A 23842-nucleotide genomic window follows, 5' to 3' on the forward strand; every position below is an offset into this window, starting at 1 on the left:
CAATCAAAATTATCTCTATTTCTGTAATATGTCTTCCATTCTATCAAATGAGACCAAGAAATCACAAATACAACAATAAAAAACATACGAAAAAACACTGCAAAGTCGCTGTTTTAATCGAAAATCATGGTCCCAGTTTTTTTCTCTCATTATACACAGTGTGCTGCAGGATTTGTTTTATGTGGTGCACACATACCACATAGATGTATTCTCTCATATCTAGGCCCAAATTTACCACTCACAGTTTATCAGAGTGAGCTGAGCTCATGACGTAGATCTACGGTTTGGACCCTGAACGTAAAGCTGTAGATCTACGGGACGGACCCTGAAAGGGTTAATATGGTCTCTCGAGACATAAGACATTCTTACTGATTTTAATGTGTACCTGCATGCCAGCACAGTGTTTAAGTTTATTTAGGTACAGGTATACATAAGTATAATTATCAGAGTATATATAAAATATGAAATAACTTTTAAAAACACTTGAAATTTTGGAGTTTCCAGAAATAATGGAGAGACTTAGTGCTTACGGATCTCACATAGAATGTAAACAAACCGGGTGGGGCACAGTGACTGTATTAGAAAGTCAGGTGGGGGAGCTGTATAGAGAGTTTTGGTCATAATTTGAAATGACAGTATTAGTGGAACGCCATAAAGCGAAACACCGTAAAGCAAGGCCCTACTGTATACAAATACTGTAAACTGTAACTAAATACCAGTACTGAAAAACAAATAAATGAATACAAGTTATGGACTTGCTGCCTTCATAGTGGATAATTATCATTAATTTCATCTCCAGAGTAATTGCTTTTGCACCATCGTAAGTTGAAATATAAGTAGAACCCTTTTAAGTCGAGAAACTCCTGTACAGTGGTCCCTCAATAATCGTCCAGCTCAATAGTCATCCTTTTCAGAAATCGTCATGTTATTCTCGTCCAAACATTGGCTCGCAAATGGTCGGTTTACTCACTAATCATCCTTCGTCTGGGACGCGTACTCACGCTCTGAGCCACCTCGGCCTCCCTTCCCAGCCAGTGTTCCATTGTTTACCAGTGAGCAACAGTCCCCTCACTTGTTCATACGAAATATTTCATAATATTCCATTCATTTTAGTGCTTGCAAGTGCTAAATAAGCTAGCATGGCTCCAAAGAAAGCTCCTAGTACCAAGCCTTTGGTAAAGAAAGTGAGAAATACGACTGAATTTAAGAAAAACATCATTGAACAATATGAAAGTGGCGTATGTGTGGCCGAACTGGCCAGGATGTATAACAAATCCCGTACAACCATATCTTCCATCATGGCCAAGAAAAAGGAAAACAAGGAAGCTGTTGTTGCAAAGGGGGTAAATATGCTGACAAAAATGAGATAACCAGTACTCGAAGATGTTGAGAAGTTATTATTGGTGTGGATAAACGAGAAACAATTAGCAGGAGATACTCTTATGACGTCGATTATTTGTGAAAAGGCTAGGCAGTTACATGACAATCTAGTAAAGAAATTGCCTGCAACGAGTACTGATAATTGTGAATTTAAGGCCAGCAAAGGTTGGTTTGAGAGATTTAAGAAGTGTAGTGGCATACACAGTGTGATAAGGCATAGTGAAATGTGGGGTAGGATAGAAAGATTTATGGAGAAACAGTTTGGAGGGATATGTTGTGTATCTTTATACGTATATGCTTCTAAACTGTTGTATTCTGAGCACCTCTGCAAAAACAGTGATTATGTGTGAGTGTGGTGAAAGTGTTGAATGATGATGAAAGCATTTTCTTTTTGGGGATTTTCTTTCTTTTTTGGGTCACCCTGCCTCGGTGGGAGACGGCCGACTTGTTAAAAAAATAAAAAAAAAATCACCCTGAGAAGAATGTTGAAAGCCATATCGGCAACTTGTACAATGACAGAGTCTTGGCCCATTTTAGGGAAGTTTTAAAGAGACGCCAGAAACAGAGCTCTCTGGACACTTTTTTCGTCAGACAGGGCTCCAGTGACTCTCAAGCTGGTCCTAGTGGCATTAAGAAACAGAGAAGAGAAGTAACCCCAGAAAAGCACTTGGTACCTGAGGTGTTGATGGAAAGGGATTTCCCTTCCAAACAGTAACTAATCCAATCTCTCTCCTCCTCCAGTCTTCCATACACTAAGAAGAATCGCCAATAAAGGTAAGTGTTATGCTGTTAATGTTTCATTCATCATGTCCCATTGTATTGTTTATGTACTACATCTATATTTCATGTAAAAAAAATTTTTGTTTTAATACTTCTGGGTGTCAGGAACGGATTAATTGTATTTACATTATTTCTTATGGGGAAAATTGATTTGAAAATCGTCTTTTTCGATAATCGTCGCACTTCCAGGAACGGATTAACAACGATTAATGAGGGACCACTGTACTATACAGGAGTTCCTCGCCTCCTGTACTATACAGGCCACATTAACCCTCTCCATACTCTTTCATATCAACAAGCAACAGCAACCAGAATTTAAGTTAAGATAAACTTAGTTCTTTTCATTTTTTAGCCTAAAAAGGTTTACCTTTTTTGAGCTCCAAGGAATAACAGCTTATTTTTCCCATATGCTCTTCACTTTGAATAATTCTAACACTAACCAGAAGTGAAGCAGGACAGCTATATATAGGCAGGAAGAGGTGGTGGTAGTAGTAGTAGTAGTAGTAGTAGTAGTACAAGAATGGTATATAACACCGACAAGATGAAATCAAGACACATGCGCAACACCCGGGCATCTCTATCGTAGATGCCTCGCATCAATGTTCAGAAATATAACCCACAGCTTACTTGAGGGTCTAAAGTGCATCTGAATAAGCTTGTATTTGAAACTCAAAATATATTTAGCAATTTTTATCATGCCATTAAGTTAATCTTTAGTTAATATGAATCATGAATGACCTATAACCCTGTCTGATAAAAAAAAAAATGAACCTCAAAAGCATATTTTACTGTATAATTTTAAAGCTACCCAGGTAAACTATACTGCATTTTAATTGCTAATTTAATGCACGTTCTACTTAAAATGTGTTTATGTTATTCATAACCAATGAACCAATAAATTAACAAATGAAAATAGGCTTACGTGAAAATTTTGTCGTGCTTTTTCTGTGATGTCCTTCTGATGTTGGTCATAGATAAACTGACGGTCATGTTCGGAGAGTGAGTCAAAACTCTCTCTTCCCATGAAGAGCACACGCACTTCATCAAGTCTCTTGCCTGGTGTCACATAACCAGTTTCCGCCAGCAATAACTTGAATTTGTCACGCATCCTTTAAAGAGATGATGATTTATTATGAGAATGTAGAGCTGAACTATGCTTTAGAAATATAGAGGAAGGGATAAGAAACTTTAATAATAACCCTTTCAGGGTCCGTGCCGTAGATCTAAGGCTTTACGTTCAGGGTCCAAACCGTAGATCTATGCCATGAGCTCAGCTCACTCTGATAAGCTGCAGCACACAGTGTATAATGAGAGAAAAAAACAAACCGTGATTTTTTATTAAAACAGCGGCTTTGCAGTATTTTTTCCTATGTTTTTTATAGCTGTATTTGCGATTTCTTGGTCTCATTTGATAGAATGGAAGATATATTACAGAAATAGAGATGATTTTGATTGGTTTTAGCACTGGAAATGGCTTGAAACTGTGCTCAAAGTAGAGGAAATGTTAAATTTTTGTCAATGTTCAAGAATAAACAAACGACCTCACACGTCTAATACACGCCAGCTGGTGGGTCTACTATACATTCACAAATGTGGTGATGATATTTATACAATTATTACAATATTGCATAACAGTAAATCTTCTATTTTTTTGGTTTGAATAAAAATTCATTATGTGAATAAAAAATCAAAGTGGAATTCATTTGAAAAGCCTCAAAACGTAACTAATGAACAGAGGAAATGTTAGTTTAGTGCCAGGAATGTCTGCATTGTTTATTCTGGACCGTATTTTGAAATTGAAATATTCTGAACTTTGTGTTAAATTGGCCAAATTACCAATTTCCAATCACTTTATTTTGTAGTTGAAACAGCTGACTTGGTGATTTCTTGTGCTCAATCGATAGAATAGAAGTAATACTAGTGAAATAGCTAAGAATTTGGTCAACTGGAATAATATAATTGGCCTGAAATGGGAGTCAAAGTCGGCAAAATCAACGATGCATAAATATCGCTGACACATCAAAATTCGCGAGAGCATAATTTCGTCAATTTTCCATCAAATTTCGTACTTTTTGTTTTATTACCTTCAGAAAAATATTCTTTACTATTTCATAAGAAAAAATAACAAATTTTTTTTTTGAAAATTCTTGGACCCTGGTGCACACTTTGAAATTTGGCCTCTGGACCCTGAAAGGGTTAAACAAAATTACCAAATGAGAAAACAAACAAATAACTGGTATTGAGGTAAAGACTTAAGTATGGAGATGGTATAAAGAAAATAAATTTGGAGGAAGTCTAAACAATTTTAAACCCTAACTGCTGTACCACTCCCTAAGCTAATAGATTTAATTTTACAACAAACTATTAATTTCTCATCACCATATTTTAGCTTACCATACTTTTAATTTAGCTTAGTTATAAAGCTTGGCTACCTTGTCACCAGCAAAACTAGCAAACTATTTAGCTTACAGACCTTGTCAACACCAAAACTTAAATGCATTTACTGAATTTACCTTACATATAAACTTTGCATACTTGGCCACTAATATTAAAACTAAGGACAACCTAGCTCTCACTACTTAAAGGGACCAGAGGTACAAAACTGTAATCCTTCTTGGGTTTGTATTTTGTGCCATGCCATCTAGGTCTCATGCAGCCATCTGGCAGACCAAGTTCAAACCTAGAACTGGCTGAGCAAGACCCTGTTTCCTCCTCACTCATGTACTAGACACTAACAACAAAACATATCCCCAACCCTGTCTCTCTCTCAATTACTCAACATATTGCACACCACAGCTTTTCAGGCCAGATCTCCAAAATAAAATTATATTAAACAATAGCATGAAGACAGCTCCAAAATGCTGAGCCTCATGTGCAGACAACACCAACTGTTCTTAAGATATCCCCTAGTTATCTGTAATCACTGGATTACTGTTTTTTTGGTATAGTCTGTATAAAAACTGAGATATAATGTCAACTACTTACACAAAACAAAACCAAGACACTCCCTAATGCTCACTAACCATGATAAGATTATAATGAACAAATATGCTACCACACACAACAGCAGTCAAAAAAGTGTCATAGTACACATCCATGTGCTTACCAACTACAAAGTGTCAAAAAGTAGTCACTGTACTGATCCTCATGCTTACCAACAACAAAGTGTCAAAAAATAATCATAATACACACCTCATGCTTACCAACTACAAAATAATGCTAAACAAACTTGAAATTCCTTTACCTAACTGCTAGACAAAGGATTTCTCTAATGTTAATCACACCTCAAAGCTACATTACCTAGGACCAGTAACTCTATATAACAATCTACAGCCAATATGTTAAACATTTTAAACAGAAACTGTTATAATAGTGTGTATACAGTATTCTAAAGAATATGAACAATAACTACAGTATTCAAGGTAACTATACCACTAACATACAGTACAGTATTATAAGCAAATATACATAATGCTAAAAATTTATTTCATTATTACTCTGCAACCACAAAAGAGAAAATAATCTCACGCATTTAGTGAAAAGGGTAATAAATTATCTTCATAATTTGCATCTACATTAGCAAAAATGAACAAAGTTTACAAGAAGAATCAGTTGCACCTCTTCTACAAGTACACCAAATGTTCCTTGCAGCATTAACAAAATAATCAAACAAGCATTCTTACAGCTACTTGGTGTTAAAGAGGAAAAAATTCATGATTCTTGCTTGCATGTGAGGATCAGATGAATTCTCTATAAATAACACCAAATAATGAAAATGCACAATATACTGTATAGTATATATCAATCAAGACATGTTTGTAGGAGCATGCACATACTTGGGTTGATCACAGTACCTTCGCGGTAGCCTGAACGATGGCATGAGAATGAAATCAAAAGATTAGATGACAGCATTCTTATGGAGAAAATTAATTTAAAACTCTCAGGTGTACAAAGACAATTAAAATCATAGCATGTACAGTAATTAAATTTGGCACATTTGTAAATTAAATTAAATCTATCTATATATCTATCTGTATCTCTCTCTCTCTACATACATATTTTTTTAATTCAGGGCTTCTTACCTGTGTCATTGCTTGTGTGACAAATCTTCAAATATCCAAGGCCCTCAATCTATAGTATAAATGATTGACCCCGCTCACCACTGGCTTCTTGCACCAACTGTATACACTGCAGTCTCTATACCAATTTTGACAAATTAGCCTGCCACATATGACTACAGTACTTGCAAGAATAATACATTATATACTGTGTAAGTTAGAATGGGTGAATGGAGACAAATGGTTTTTGGGACCTGACGAGCTGTTGGAGTGTAAGCAGGGTAATATTTTGTGAAGGGATTCAGGGAAACCGGTTAGCCAGACTTGAGTCCTGGAGGGTAAGAGTACAATGCCTGCACTTTAAAGGAGGGGTTTGGTATACTGACAGTTTGGACTGACATCTAAACTGTGACAATGCCTGGACTTCAAAGGAGGGATTTGGGATATTGGCTGTTTGGAGTGACATCTAAACTGTCATATCTGGGCACCTGTGCAAAGACCGTGATATTGTGTGAGTGATGGCGAAAGTGTTTCTGAATTCTTTTTTGGGTCACACCTGCCTCGGTGGGAGACGACCGCCGTGTTAAAAAAAATAAATATTTCACCATGAAAAAAAAAAGGGGGTAGGTACACTATTTGCTGAGTGCAACATTGCAACATTACAGTTTGATACAACAAAAAAATTGGAGGAGTTCCACAGAAGTTACACGAGAAGTTCTTGATAAGCCAACTTGGCAAAGAAGTGGTTATGTGAAAAAGCTATTTTTTGTGAAGAAAAGTATGTACTAATTTAATGTTTCCTAGACTTAAGGCAGATAAAACTGGTAATGTGTCCTGTAAGTTTTCCTCCTAAGGCAGTTAATAGAAAAAAAAAAACTGAAATAGTTAGTCTTGTGTGTGATGAACGAGGGAAGTGGAAAAAACTGTTTGAATGCAAGCAAAAAAGACATACCAAGATGTACGCACGTATTTGAGACACTTCTTTAAAGTCAGGTTAATGTTTCATAAATATCTTCATTATTATATTCAGAGCCTTGTAAGTAACATGTAATTTTTTATGTATCTTCAATTTATATTTCCTGTTTGTAATAAACTGCATCTGAAATTGGTTCCATATAATCATAGAAGTTGTCTGTATTAAAAAAAAATTGAAGTTCAATATCAATTTTATGTAAATTAATCAAATATACATTTATTAAATACTTTCATTCTCAAACATATAGATCTAGGAAGTATTACAAAAGATATTACTGGCACACTACAGTACCACTTCCATCCAGCAGCTTACCCAAGTACCAACTTCTATGCTATAAAGACCAAAAATTAAAGTACCATTGATGAAACAATTCACAAATAACTTACAAGTAAGAAATAATTCGGGTGTCTCCTCACCTCTTCAAACAATCAGATTGCTATACCTTACTTTTCTCTTTCACCCATGACCTGATAATTGCCCATGCAATTTTGAAATGTCATCTGAAGAATTATCTAAAATTTGTGGGTTACTTGTGATTTCTTCTTTAGGTTATCAAACTCTTCTTCTCGTCAATATAGCCAGAGGTCTGCTCATATATAGTGCCAACTTCTATGTTTTGATTTTAAATTCTCGTTCCCATAAAAGACTTACAATTGACAAAAAATTGTCAAGGTAGTACGTATTTATTTTTTCTTGAATACATAAATTGCTAAAATTTCTGCAGCAGTTTCGGCCCTTCCTCATTAAGAAATACCGCAGACAAATCTGGCAATCCTCCACACTAAAGATCATCACCGTACAAAATAAAACACTGAATATACACTTAATGGCCTAGCTGGTACAGTGGTGATCTTGTGAGACTAAGATAACCAAGTCAATCTCTAGAACTGCTTCTACAGTTTTTACATCCACAAAATGTTGAAATTATCTGTTCAATTCTCATTAATGAACTGTTAATGCACTACGTATTAAAAAATAAATCTAAGTTATGATGTCTAGAATGATACTATATTATATAGTACAGTAATAGTTAATATCACCACTCTAAAAAGTATTAAAGAAGTAAGTGTACAGGTTATCATACTGTACTCCTTGAAGAAATTAGTAAAAATGTAGAACACAAAATACAGATAATTTTGCTCATACAATGTAAATCTGTCACTACTTACTCTCTCATCTCTAATTCTGCCTGAAGAGCATTTACATGATTTTTGAACACTGTCTCTGCTTCATTCGAGTCGAGAACATCAAATGGAATGCGAGTATCAGCAGAGTCCAAGAGCTCGGTGTTTTCTGACCAGGGAATGTCTTCGTTGCAGCGCAGGAAATAGCGATCAAAATCTGGATGTTCACTTATCCTTTGTTGTATACTAAGCCAATCCCTGCAGAAGGAAAAACCAGCAAGCACATTAGAGAGAGTGAGTGAGAGCACAAGTGAGACCTAAAAGGATCACTGTAGCAGGATGAGAAAGAGAACATATGGCTCAGACATAAGCCAGCTCAAAAGTTTTTAGATGTGCATAAGAATGAAAAGAAGGGAAGAGTTTATCTGTGATTAACTGTATATAATTGATCACACTGAAAATGTTACTATTTTTAAGACATGGTTTACTTGATACAAATTAGATGAAGATTTATTAGCACAGTACAGTACTGAACCTTCAACAGGAAGATGAGAAGGCCACAGTTTATAAAGTAAGACAAAAAGGATATTAAAAAACCTTTCTGTAAAAACTGTGGAGAAACAAGAGCTGATTAAAAGACAAGGTACCAAGTCCTACAACTACTGGGAATTTTAAAGATTATACAGTAATACAAATAGTAACAGTTTATTACAATGCTGCAGTTTTTTTACCCTTTAATTTTTTATAAAATTTCTGATGAAATAATTACATGATCATAGCTCTATTCCTGTAGCTGTATTTTTTTTTTTTCAACAAGTCGGCTGTCTCCCACCAAGGCAGGGTGACCCAAAAAGAAAATACTTTCATCATCATTCAACACTTTCACCTCACTCACACATAATCACTGGCTTTGCAGGGGCGCCCAGATACAACAGCTTAGAAGCATGTACATGTGTAACATACCCCTCCACACTGCCAATATCCCAAACCCCTGCTTTAAAGTGCAGGCATTGTACTTCCCATTTCCAGGACTCAAGTCCAGCTATATAAAAATAACCAGTTTCCCTGAATCCATTCACTAAATACAGTATTACCCTGCTCACATTTCAACAGCTCGTCAGGTCCCAAAAACCATTCGTCTCCATTCACTCCTATCTAACACGCTCACACATACTTGCTGGAATTCCAAGTCCCTCGCCCACAAAACCTCCTTTACCCCCTCCCTCCAACCTTTTCAAGGACAACCCCTACCCCGTCTTCCTCACCCTACAGATTTAGACGCTCTCCATGTCATTCTACTTTGATTCATTCTCTCTAAATAACCAAACTACCTCAACAACCCCACTTCAGTCCTTTGACTAATACTTTTAGTAACTCCACACCTTCTAATTTCCACTCCAAATTCTCTGCATAACATTTACATCACACATTGCCCTTAGACAGGACACCTCCACTGCCTCCAGCAGCCTCCTTGCTGTAGCATTTGCAACCCAAGCTTCACACCTATATAAGAGTGTTGGTACCATTATACTTTCATACATTCCCTTCTTTGCCTCCATGGATAACGTTTTTTGTCTCCACAGATACCTCAATGCACCACTCACCTTTTTTCCTTCATCAATTCTATGATTAACCTCATCCTTCATAAACCCATCTACTGACAAGTCAACTCCCAAATATCTGAAAACATTCACTTCTTCCATACTCCTTCTCTCCAATGTGATATCCAATTTGTCTTTATCTAAATCATTTGATACCCCTCATCACCTTACTCTTTTCTATGTTCACTTTCAACTTTCTACCTTTACACACACTCCCAAACTTATTCACTAACTTTTGCAACTTTTCTTTAGAATCTCCCATAAGCACAGTATCATCAGCAAAAAGTAACTGTATCAATGCCCATTTTGTATTTGATTCCCCATAATTTAATCCCATCCCTTTCTCCAACACCCTAGCACTTACTTCTTTTACAACCTCATCTATAAATATGCATATTAAACAACCATGGTGACAGTACACATCCCTGTCTAAGACCTACTTTTACCGGGAAGTAATCTCCCTCTCTCCTACACACCCTAACCTGAGCCTCACTATCCCAATACAGCATTTAGTAACTTACTACCTATTCCTAATACTTGCAACATCTGCCACATTTCTCCCCTATCCACTCTATCATATGCCTTTTCTAAATCCATAAATGCAATGAAAACTTCCCTACCTTTATGCTTCAATGGAAACACTTGATGTACACATCCCTTACCCACTCTAAAGCCTCCTTGCTCATCTTCAATCCTACTCTGTCTTACCTCTAATTCTTTCAATAATAACCCCACCCATACACTTTTCCTGGTATACTCAGTAAACTTATATGTACAGTAATTAGAAATGGATAAATAAGGTAATTATAGGTTGATGACATCAAGTACCCAGGCAATTACAATACTAGGAAAAGCCAGAGGGCAAAAAATTTAATTTGTGAAATTACTATATATACTTTATCATAAAATTTAAAGCAAATACCCTATCACAAGGAGCCCTGTACCTAAATCTAAATGCATCTTCTATGTATCATACTATATATCAACAGGTATCTTTCTCTTCTTCACTCCAGCAAGTATATTTGAAGTATTCTTTTAAACTATCTCTATCATTTCCAGCTCTGATATCTCTCCTACCTTCAATGTAGCAGTCGAGACCAAACATTCTTCTAAACAAGACAGATTAAATGATTTGAAAAGTGTCACTGTTGGCATTATTTCTCTTGGTTTGAAAATTCTCGTTGTTCCCAATGTCATTTTTCTGGCCTTTGCAGAATTTGCCTTATTGTGTTCTCAAAATGACAGGTTATCTGACATTTTCATGTCAAAGACTGGTACATGTTTCTTGCATTTTTCTGTTTTGTATTCAGTGTGACTTTTGAGTTCTTCATTCTTTGTGCCTGAACAGTTGAAATTTGACACCACTGAATACATTTTCCATTGCCCACTGTAAGGCTTTGTTGAGAGCTGCCTGCAATTTTTCACTGTCTTTTACTGCTGCTCCTCTCCTGCTTATTTTGGAATCATCCATGAAGGACTAAAATCTGTGGCTAGTATTTTTGTCTGTTTGTCATGAGGATGAGAACTTATGCTTTGAGGTACTTAACTTTTTCCTTTGCTAAGATTAGATTTTGCTTGTTTACTATTCTCTTTATTTGTTAGAAATTTAATAGCCATCTTTCTACTTTTCCTGTTATACCTAGTAACCTAATTTTATGGGCAATCTCTGAAGAATTGCATCTATCAAATGCTTTAGCAAAGTCCTTGTAGATCCCATTTATGTTTTGGGTTCCTTCCAAAGCCTCGGTAATTTTTGTCATAATGATCTAGTAGTTGGGGCAAGCATGATCTTCCCAATAAATCCATGCTGACTTGGATTATCCCAAAACTCTGCAAAAGTCCCTGATCAGCCAGGCTGTGATATTTATATCAGGCTACATGCAGCAAGTCCCAACAACCTTGCTGACCAAACTAACACAAAGGCTTTGCTTAGAACCAGGCCACAACTTCAAGAAAGAAGTGTAAAATTGTAATACTACTACAAATTTAAAGGAATACATGCTGTATAAAAAAGTAGCGTCACAGCATTCACTTTATTTTGTGAAGGCAAAGTTATTTATTTTTATTATCACACCGGCCGATTCCCACCAAGGCAGGGTGGCCCGAAAAAGAAAAACTTTCACCATCATTCACTCCATCACTGTCTTGCCAGAAGGGTGCTTTACACTACAGTTTTTAAACTGCAACATTAACACCCCTCCTTCAGAGTGCAGGCACTGTACTTCCCATCTCCAGGACTCAAGTCCGGCCTGCCGGTTTCCCTGAATCCCTTCATAAATGTTACTTTGCTCACACTCCAACAGCACGTCAAGTATTAAAAACCATTTGTCTCCATTCACTCCTATCAAACACGCTCACGCATGCCTGCTGGAAGTCCAAGCCCCTCGCACACAAAACCTCCTTTGGCCCCTCCCTCCAACCCTTCCTAGGCCGACCCCTACCCCGCCTTCCTTCCACTACAGACTGATACACTCTTGAAGTCATTCTGTTTCGCTCCATTCTCTCTACATGTCCGAACCACCTCAACAACCCTTCCTCAGCCCTCTGGACAACAGTTTTGGTAATCCCGCACCTCCTCCTAACTTCCAAACTACGAATTCTCTGCATTATATTCACACCACACATTGCCCTCAGACATGACATCTCCACTGCCTCCAGCCTTCTCCTCGCTGCAACATTCATCACCCACGCTTCACACCCATATAAGAGCGTTGGTAAAACTATACTCTCATACATTTCCCTCTTTGCCTCCAAGGACAAAGTTCTTTGTCTCCACAGACTCCTAAGTGCACCACTCACTCTTTTTCCCTCATCAATTCTATGATTCACCTCATCTTTCATAGACCCATCCGCTGACACGTCCACTCCCAAATATCTGAATACGTTCACCTCCTCCATACTCTCTCCCTCCAATCTGATATTCAATCTTTCATCACCTAATCTTTTTGTTATCCTCATAACCTTACTCTTTCCTGTATTCACCTTTAATTTTCTTCTTTTGCACACCCTACCAAATTCATCCACCAATCTCTGCAACTTCTCTTCAGAATCTCCCAAGAGCACAGTGTCATCAGCAAAGAGCAGCTGTGACAACTCCCACTTTGTGTGTGATTCTTTATCTTTTAACTCCACGCCTCTTGCCAAGACCCTCGCATTTACTTCTCTTACAACCCCATCTATAAATATATTAAACAACCACGGTGACATCACACATCCTTGTCTAAGGCCTACTTTTACTGGGAAAAGATTTCCCTCTTTCCTACATACTCTAACTTGAGCCTCACTATCCTCGTAAAAACTCTTCACTGCTTTCAGTAACCTACCTCCTACACCATACACTTGCAACATCTGCCACATTGCCCCCCTATCCACCCTGTCATACGCCTTTTCCAAATCCATAAATGCCACAAAGACCTCTTTAGCCTTATCTAAATACTGTTCACTTATATGTTTCACTGTAAACACCTGGTCCACACACCCCCTACCTTTCCTAAAGCCTCCTTGTTCATCTGCTATCCTATTCTCCGTTTTACTCTTAATTCTTTCAATTATAACTCTACCATACACTTTACCAGGTACACTCAACAGACTTATCCCCCTATAATTTTTGCACTCTCTTTTATCCCCTTTGCCTTTATACAAAGGAACTATGCATGCTCTCTGCCAATCCCTAGGTACCTTACCCTCTTCCATACATTTATTAAACAATTGCACCAACCACTCCAAAACTATATCCCCACCTGCTTTTAACATTTCTATCTTTATCCCATCAATCCCGGCTGCCTTACCCCCTTTCATTTTACCTACTGCCTCACGAAGGCAAAGTGCAGAATTAAAATCAATTAACCAATTTATTAATACTAGAAATAGAGTAATGATACAAAGTAGTAAGCAGCACAGATGGAAATTTTAGCAAGAACAAAATATTTAGCACCCTTCAATACTACCATAACCAAGTCAAAAGTTTTACTATTAGGCATACATACATATATTAAACAAACTTTCATCTAAACTAACAATAAAATAGAACAATAAAAAGTTAGATAACATTCTGAGACATACAAAACATAAAAAAAAAATAAGAATAACCAATCTAATTTAATCTTATGATATATACATTATCTAAATTATATAAACTGAAAAATACTTTTCTTAGACCCATACAATTTCCTGACGATAAAGAAAACATCTATACAAGTGCACTTCATAGATCATACATAACTGTGAACTCTGGTTAAAAAGACGTATTTTATTCCTTACTTACCTATTCCTATTTAACTAAATATTCCCTGGTGAAATGAGTAAACACCCACAAGGTACTGGTAATTTTTTATTCAGCTATGCCTTGGCAAAAACTGACAAGTGTTTATTAACAGGTGAACTGTAAGCAAGTAAGATGCGATTATAGATGGGCTTGTACAAGGTGTTCAGGACAGGTGAGGGATTAAAATATGGAGAATCTAACACAAAATGGAAGTTGTCAGTTACTTTTTGATGATGTCACTGTACTTTTGGGGAACTCTGAAGAGAAGTTGCAAAGATTAGTGGATGAATTTAGGAGGGTATGTAATGTAAGTTAAAAGTGAACATAGAAAAGAGCAAGTTCATGAGGGGTAACAAATTAAGTAATGAGACTGGAAGGAGGGAGTACTGAAGAAGTGAATGTGTTCAGATATCTGGTAGTGGACTTACTGGCAGATGGGGTATATGAAAGAAGTGAGCCATGGAACAATGAGGGGGGGGGGGGGGAAAAGGTAGGGTGTGTACTGAGGCATATGTGGAAAGGAAAATGTATCTACAGAGCCAAGAAAAAGGGAATGTACAGGAGAATTGTGGTACCAACACTTTTATATGGGTATAAGGCATGGGTTTTGAACATTGCAATAAGAAGACTAGAGGAAGTGAAGTTATGTTTGAGAGCAACGTTTGATGTGAATATTTTACAAAGGGTTCTGAATGTAGAAATTAAAAGATGGTGTGAGGTCATCAAGAGTATAATTCCAGAGGTTGAAGAGAGGTTCCTGAGGTGGTGTGAGTATTTAGAGAGGATGGAGAGATAGGATTCCTAAGAGGGAGCATAAATCTGGCATGAAAGGTAGGAGGGGTAAGGGTCATTCCAGGAACAGTTGGCAGGAATGAAGGTGAAGGAGGTTTAGTGTTTTAGGGGGCTCAAGCCTCCAGTAGGCACGTGTCAGCATATTAGATATGAGTGAATAGAGACATGTGGTTATTTAATGAAGTGATTCAGGGAAACTGGTTGGCTGGATTTAAGTTCTGGAAGTAAAAAGGGCAGTGCCTGCACTCTGAAAGCAGGATGAGGGACATGATGGCCAGAGGGTAATATGAAAAATGTGATGTCACAGCATTTTTGGCAAGACAGCAATTGAATGAATACGGGCGAGTGTTTTCTCTTTTTTTTATTTAGCGGAGTGAGATATGAGAGGAATTGTAAAATAGACACAGTGAAAAGCAAGGGTACCATGAATACAGTAAGAAAACACTGTATGGTACCAACATTCATGGTCAAAGACTATTCAACTTGTTATATGCAAGTATCAAAAATATTATCAGAATGAGTGTAGAAATTTTTAAAGAGAAAATTGTATCTCTACCTCTGCCAAGTGCCAGCTAAACCAGATTGTGATATGTAAAGTAAAAGGACACAAGTGCAACTAATGTGACATTTATTGTGGCAACGTTTCGCTCTCCAGGAGCTTTATCAAGCCTTGATAAAGCTTGATAAAGCTCCTGGAGAGCGAAATGTTGCCACAATAAATGTCACATTAGTTGCACTTGTGTCCTTTTACTTTACATATTGTCGGTAATTCTACCAACTTTATTACAGATTGTGATAGATATGTGGGTAAGAACTCCCAACAGGAAAGCCTGGCCCCAGGCCAGACTGCAAGGGTACAAAAAGTGTAAACTAGAAACAGGTATATCACAAGTCAAGTTTAACACTTCTTCTAATTCCTTAAAATATTATACTGTAATGTGATGGTGCACTCTTTCCTTAAAGAGAGCATATTTAGTATTAGTGTACAGAATCTGGACCTGATGCTATCCACAAATAAGCACTTCAATGCAATAATAAAATTTCTTCAAAATTTGTCATCAGAGAACACAGAACTCATTTTGGAGGTGATGTTAAATCATTTTTTTAATGCATCACACTGTAGAAATTCATGGGATAGGATTGGTGGTACAATCAAAATAACTATAGATAAAGCAAGTTTCCAGACATAATTGAAAACCAAATCCTAACACCTGAAATATATATCTTCAACAAATTTTTATTATGCCTGAACAATGACACCTGAACTGTCATATATGCATGCCTCTACCAAGAGAGTGATACTGTGAATGATGGAGAAAGTGTTTTTTTAGAGTCACCCTGCCTTGATGGGAGATGGTTGGTGTGTTAAAAAAAAAAAAAAAAGACAGATGAAGAAATTGAAGTTAGCTTGTAACAGAGCATAAATCTTAGTATCAAGTCAACTGTATGTACATTACATTTGCAAATTCATGTGTGTGTTAACACACACGCTAAACGTTTACTCTCTTTCTCAAGAATCCATCAGCAAGCTCTGGAGGATTAAATGTCATACGTTGAATCAAAAGAAAATGGACACCCTGCCAGAAGAGGCTGAGTTGTGCCAGCGTATATTCTGCAGTAAACTTTCAATCAAAAGTGAAATTTGTAATTTTTTTTAAATCTGAGCATGCTGATTCCAAATACTGTAAGTATACTTTTATATAGTTACGATCACCATGAGGAAAGTTATGGAAATTTGAAATATTTTATGTCAACAGGTGACCTCAAAATTACCTCAGATATAACTTTTGCTAAAAAAAAAAAAAAACCTTAATCTTATGTTTTTTAGCCATAACCTACACCAAGACTAAGTTTAAGTAAAACTGATGTGGTGGTGTTATTTCTGACTTTTATCTGCTGATATATCTTAAAATTACCCTATACTCTGGTACATTTGGTACAGTTCCCTTTCCTGCCATTAATGAGCTTCTTTCTTTCCACAGATGCAGTAATACTCCACCTACCTTTTCTTCTTTGTCTATTCTACAACTTGCCTCACCTTTCATAAACCCATCTGCTAACACACTGACTTCAAAATACTGTATCTGATGTACCTTTACTACCTCCATACATCATCCCTGTAATCTCATCTTCAATCTTTCATTGTGTTGACTTTTTCCAAACTCTCATCACCTTGCTCTTTTAATTAATTAATGTTCACTTTCAAATGTCTTCTTTTACATACCCTCCGAAACTCTTCCACCAAGTGTAACCTAACAAGCATTTGTTGCAAAGTAAATTATAATTATTATTCTTTCAACAAAATGGCCATATCCCATTGAAGTTGGGCGGCCCAAAACGAAAAATAAAAGTTTACCTTCTTAACTTTAGTAATGTATACAGGAGGAGGAGTTACTAGCCCCTTGCTCCCAGCATCATATTAGTCATCTAAATTATAAATGTATGACAAATAAAAATATCTATGAATCAATCAATACAAAATTGTCAAGGTATGTAGATTCCAGGGTACTAACATTGATGAAGCATCTAATTTCACATTAGGAATTACATTTATAATCTTCATAATGATTTTTTTTTTTTTTTACTTTTACTGAACTGTAAAATTAGAAAGTCAAGCTTTCATTAAAGTTGTTTAATGCCTAAGTCTGTGGTCTACTGCTAATCTAGCTAATGCCACTGATTTACTACTAATACCAATCTAGCCCTATTTTCACTTAACCAATAAAGCCAAAACACAATATTCCAAAAAAGTTTAATTGTTTACAATTTTTTTTTATTCTCACTAGTTCACTTCTGAATTTTTTCTCAGCTAGAAATTAGGAAAAGCGAATCGCACACAAAATACAAACACCTCATTACATTTTCAAGGTTTCTGATATAGTAGTTACCACAAGTACAATTAACAAAATAAAGATTGCCTCACAGATCAATACCAGAGTGACTCAATATCAATGAAGTGCAGTAGCACCAAACACTCACCCGTCCTCTAAACTCTGCAGGTCAGGGAAGAATTCACGCAGAATGGAGGGCAGCATGTCCATGTATGCCTCCACTTTTCTTTGGAGGTACTCATCTTTGAGTTTCTTTACATGTCGACGGAACAGTTTGGCCGCTTGGTCCATACCAAAGAGGTCCACATAATGTATAAAATCAGGACTTTGAGCAAGTTTTTTACTAGTTGTGGCCCATATAGACCGATAGTCCAGAACATGAGTGCGCACTAATCTTTGGAAGGCATCTGTTGCTACATCAAGAATTTCCTTTCTATGTCTCGCTGCCTCGTAAAAAGGAACAATACGAATTCTTCCTCTATTACGGTCTATCAAATGCACTAATGTCATAAATGCACAGTCTACATTAACATTTTCATGCGAGGAAGTTTCCACTAAAGGAATATTCCCTTTAAACTCTTTTCTGCTGGCTAACTTCTCAGCTTCTTTTACATACACCTAGAAATAAAATACATGTATCAGTAAAGTTTTTAACATACAGTGGTACCTTGAGTTTTGAACAGCTCCCAACTCGAACAATTATGTAAGTGTACTTTTGTAAGTGCTTTTGTAACTGTATTTTTGGGGGTTTGAAATGGACTAATCTAATTTACATTATTCGTTATGGGAACATATTCATTCGGTACTGGCACTCGAACAGCCTTCTGGAACGAATTAAGTTCATAACTCGAGGTACCACTGTAATTTTACAATGATATTTAATAATATGGTATTGAATTAAGTATAAAATTTTCAGTGTGACATAAAAGTAGCAGATTTTATAAATCAAACTGTTAAGTTGCATGCTTTTGATTGAGTGTTGATAAATGTGAAATAAAATATTCCTCTAGGTTCTGTCTTGTATAGAATCTAAGGTGACAAACTTTGTGTGTTTTTGACTCTTACCTCATTAGCCTCATCATTCTTAGTTGTTACAAGAACAACTGGCCGCTTAGTTTTGAGGCAGTTGTTTAGGATACTAGCAGTGAGTTCAACTTGACGTTCTAAAGAGCGATTGGGAACTTGGGATACATCAAACACACACAGGAACCCATCAACATTTAGCTTCCCATCGGGCAAGACACGCTGTTCATATTCCTTTTCTATACCTGTCAAAACAAGCCAGAATCATTCATAAAAATTTTCTAAAAACATGTTTGCTATATACAACAGGTTTCACAGAAAAATAATTATGAATACTTTTAAAGTACAGGATCTTAAATTTTATATTTATCCCATTAAAAAAATAAAATTAAAATCACTGTGCATTAGTAAGCCTTAGAGTAATCATGTCTTCCTTGTGTTAGCAGGCTCTTTAAATGAAGCTAAGAATCAGCCACCTATGATATAACATGAAGCCACATCTAGAATACTAGTGCAATCCATCTTTAGATACTTCCTGGCCCCCTTCTTCTCTTAGATGTACTAACTCAAAATGGTACCAAATCTTTTAATAAGGTTTGTAAAAATCAAACTAAGCATAAAAGATGAAACACAAAGAATTGAAGACGACAACAAAATTACCAAACAGGAGGAGGTAATGTGTGAGTTACTGAAAATGAAGTTCCAGAGTGTACTTAGTGCTTACAGAACAAAAACTGATCAATGATGAAAAGACTCACCTAGCTGGTTCTTGCATATATACATGAGTTTCTCTGCGGACTGAATCTTTGTGGCACAACAGCGTTTGATGTATGGATCCATCTTCCCAGCTGTGGAGTAAAATACAAAAAAATACAAATTAAGAATTTGGTATAAATCTGGAAGCTGTCATCCTCTTAACTATCATAGATAGAAAACAGACCACCATCTCTTAAAAAAATTAACTGGAACACACAAATACAATCCAAGATTCATTAAACAGAGTGAGATATGAACCCATGGCAAGCCAGTGCTAAAACTAGCAGGCCAGTGCCCATGTTAACCTCCCTAGTGTGTATGGAAATACACATAGTTGGAAGACTCTTACTTGCCCAACATACTAGTTTTAGGATTGGTTTGCCATGGATTCAAACCCCCACTCCTCGGTCAGTTGTTTATACACAAATAACCTGCACATAGGAGAAACAAATTTATGATGAAGTTTTAGGCCAACTTGGACCATTAACAAGGCTCTCACAGTTACATATCCGAAAAGTTTGCAAGAGTGTTAGGACTTAATCTGAATATACAATGTCCTCCTACAAATTTGTGATATAATACTTGAATTAGCTAATTCTGATTACTCATAGCATTAACTGAAGGGTCACCAATATGACCCCTAAACTGGACCTTCTAATATCTACTCTTGAAACTATGTATTGAGTTTGCCTCCATCACTGCCTCATCTAAGTCATTCCACTGTTCAGCCACCCCAACACTAAAGAAATATTTCCTTACATCCCTAGCTCTCATCTGTGTCTTCAGGTTCCACCTGTGTTCCCTTGATCCTGGTTCTCTTAATTCAAAGTCTGTCCTATCTGCCCTATCTGTTCCTCTTAAGATTTTGTACACCATGATTATGTCTTCCTTTGCCCTTCTCTCAGCCAGGGTCATCAGGCTCAGTTCCTTCAACCTCTCCTCACAATGCACTCCTTCCAGTTCTGGTACTAGCCTAGTTGCAAATCTTTGGATATTTCCAAGCTTCTTCACATGCTTTATCAAGCATGGGGCCCCATGCTGGGGCTGCATTCTCAATGACTGGCCTAAGATGCACTGTGTATAAGGTTCTCAATAACTCCTTATTTAAATTCCTAAATGCTATCCTGAGGTTTGCTATTTTTGCACATTCTGCTGACGTGATATTATTTGTGTGTATTTCTGGTAATATGTTACTCAGGTTCTTTTCACTCTCTGATATTTGCAGCCTCTCTCTGCCCATGCTATATTCTGTGTTTGGTCTAACCTCACCTCCAATTCATATAACCTTGCATTTATTTGGGTTGAACTTGAGTAGCCACTTGTTCAACTATACGTATCTACAGTTTGCCAAGATCTTCCTGAAGTTTATCACTGTTCTCTCCTGTTTTTATTCTTCTCATTATTTTTCCATTATCTGCAAACAGACACACACACTTTAATTGATTCCCTCTGATAGGTCACTGACATTTATTACAAAAAGAAGCAGTCTTAGCACTGATCCTTGCAGAACTTTACTTATTACTCCCTCTCCCACACTGATCTATCATCCCTTATTGCTACCTTCCTCTTTTTATCATTCAGGTACTCCCTGGATCACTGGAACACTGCCTTTAACCCCTACCTATTCCTCCAGTTTCTGGATTAATCTCTGGTGTGGTACTGTATAAAATTTATTCCTGCAGTCTGCAATCTGCCCAGCCCTCTCTGTTTTATTTTTGTGACTCCCACAAAACTCCAGCATGTTTGCAAGACAAGAGTTTCAATAACCTAAATCCATTCTCCTCCTCTCCAAGTGTTTCTTTATTATTTTTTTTTTTTTAAATTTTTGACAATATGCATGTTAAGAGATACCAGCCTATAGTTCAGTGTGTCCCGTCTGTCCCCATTTTTATACTTGGGGACCATATTTACCTTTTTCCAATTTTCTGGCACTAATACTGATTGGAGAGACTGGATAAATACAGGAGGGCCCCGCTAATGCAGTAGGTTGGGTTCCGGGCTACTGCTGTAAAGCAAAAATCGCTTCAAAGTGACACAGACTTTTTTTTTTTTCAATTTCAAATGCATTTAATATCCTGATAACATGTTTACACTATCATATATTAAGTGAGCAATAGCTAGGCCTTAAAAATGCACATACAGTACACACATTACTTACCTTAAAATATTTTTTGTTCTTAGCTTATGGCAAGTGGAGAATATATTTACTGTAGGAAGTCTGAATAAATGAAGAATGGGTATAATTGATAACTGCTACATAAGCAAAATGCCATAAAGCAAAGCACTGTAAAGTGGGGCCCACCTGTACCTTTACTACTGAGTCGCACATTAGTTCTGCCGCTCCTCTTGGTGACAAGCAGTACGGTACGGCTGGAAAACATTAGGGACGCATTTCCATAAGACACCTGCTGTCCCTGTCCCTGCTCACTCATCAGTTTAAAATGGTGTGGGTCATATCCTGGGACAAAACTGACCTAATTTGCCCAAAATGCTCAGCATAAAAAAAGGACTTTCTATATAGAAGTATGTCAATGATGTCAGCTACACCTGTATATCATGTGCATTTTTTTTTATTAACAAGCTGGCTGTCTCCCAACGAGGCAGGGTGACACAAAAAGAAAGAAAATTCCCAAAAAGAAAATACTTTCATCATCATTCAACACTTTCACCTCACTCATACATAATCACTGTTTTTGCAGAGGTGCCCAGAACACAACAGTTTAGAAGCATATACATGTATGTATAAAGATACACAACATATCCCTCCAAACTGCCAATATCCCAAATCCCCTCCATTAAAGTACAGGCATTGTACTTCCCATTGCCAGTACTCAAGTCCGGCTATATAAAAATAACCGGTTTCCCTGAATCCCTTCACTAAATACTACCCTGCTCACACTCCACCAGCTCGTCAGGTCCCAAATACCATTCACTCCTATCTAACACGCTCATGCATGATTGCTGGAAGTCCAAGCCCCTCAGCCACAAAACCTCCTTTACCCCCCTCCCTCCAACCTTTTCGAGGATGACCCCTACCCTGCCTTCCTTCCATTACAGATTTATACACTCTCCACGTCATTCTACTTTGATCCATTCTCTCTAAATGACCAAACCTCCTCAACAACCCCTCTTCAGCCCTCTGACTAATACTTTTATTAACTCCACACCTCCAAATTTTCACACTCCGAATTTTCTGCATAATACAGTGGACCCTCGGCCAACGTTGGCATCGTCTAACGTTAAATCCGACTAGCGATACATTTTAACGCAAAATTTTTGCCTCGACTAGCGCTAAAAAACCCGACCAACGCTATTCGTTCCGTTCGAGACGCGTCCACTTGTGGCCTGAGCGCACCTCACTTGTCCCGTGGGTGCCAGTGTTTACAAGCCAGCCAGCCACCGCGGTCCCATCCAAACATACAATCGGAACATTTCATATTATCACAGCGTTTGTAGTGATTGCACCTGCAAAGTAAGTCACCATGGGCCCCAAGAAAGCTTCTAGTGCCAACCCTACAGCAAAAAGGGTGAGAATTACTATGGATATAAAGAGAGAGATCATTGCTAAGTCTCCGAGCTGGCCAGGTTGTACACAAAACCCCAATCAACCATCGCTACTATTGTGGGCAAGAAAACGGCAATCAAGGAAGCTGTTCTTGCAAAAGGTGCAAATATGTTTTCAAAACTGAGATCGCAAGTGATAGAAGATGTTGAGAGACTGTTATTGGTGTGGATAAATGAAAAACAGATAGCAGGAGATAGCATCTCTCAAGCGATCATATGTGAAGAGGCTAGAAAGTTGCATGACGATTTAATTTAAAAAAATGCCAGCAACTAGTGGTGATGTGAGTGAATTTAAGGCCAGCAAAGGTTGGTTTGAGAGATTTAACCCTTTGAGGGTTTTGGTCGTACTAGTACGTTTTACGCGTAGGGGTTTTTGACGTACTAGTACAGTGGACCCCCGGTTAACGATATTTTTTCACTCCAGAAGTATGTTCAGGTGCCAGTACTGACCGAATTTGTTCCCATAAGGAATATTGTGAAGTAGATTAGTCCATTTCAGACCCCCAAACATACACGCACAAACGCACTTACATAAATACACTTACATAATTGGTCGCATTCGGAGGTGATCGTTATGCGGGGGTCCACTGTACTCATAAATTCTAGCGGCCTCAAATCTAGTGGGAGAAAGCTGGTAGGCCTTCATATGAAAGAATGGGTCTATGTGGTCAGTGTGCACAGTCTAAAAAAAAT

General features: G+C 37.3%; 1 protein-coding gene across 21 annotated transcripts in view; it reads right to left on the reverse strand.

Annotated features, from left to right (window-relative positions):
* The window catches only part of RhoGAPp190 (Rho GTPase-activating protein 190), a 317483-nt gene that overhangs the window by 198846 nt on the left and 94795 nt on the right, over nucleotides 1-23842 (reverse strand). For all 21 annotated transcript variants that reach the window (XM_070093920.1, XM_070093902.1, XM_070093906.1 and 18 more), the window contains exons 4-8: nucleotides 19588-19677; nucleotides 18872-19074; nucleotides 17955-18424; nucleotides 8364-8576; nucleotides 3083-3269 (exon numbers count right to left, since the gene is read on the reverse strand). In XM_070093920.1, the coding sequence (XP_069950021.1) occupies nucleotides 3083-3269; nucleotides 8364-8576; nucleotides 17955-18424; nucleotides 18872-19074; nucleotides 19588-19677 (1163 nt within the window). The remainder of the gene's footprint in view (nucleotides 1-3082; nucleotides 3270-8363; nucleotides 8577-17954; nucleotides 18425-18871; nucleotides 19075-19587; nucleotides 19678-23842) is intronic.

The sequence above is a fragment of the Cherax quadricarinatus genome, chromosome 44 (genome assembly GCF_038502225.1).
Source record: "Cherax quadricarinatus isolate ZL_2023a chromosome 44, ASM3850222v1, whole genome shotgun sequence".
Lineage (NCBI taxonomy): Eukaryota > Metazoa > Arthropoda > Malacostraca > Decapoda > Parastacidae > Cherax > Cherax quadricarinatus.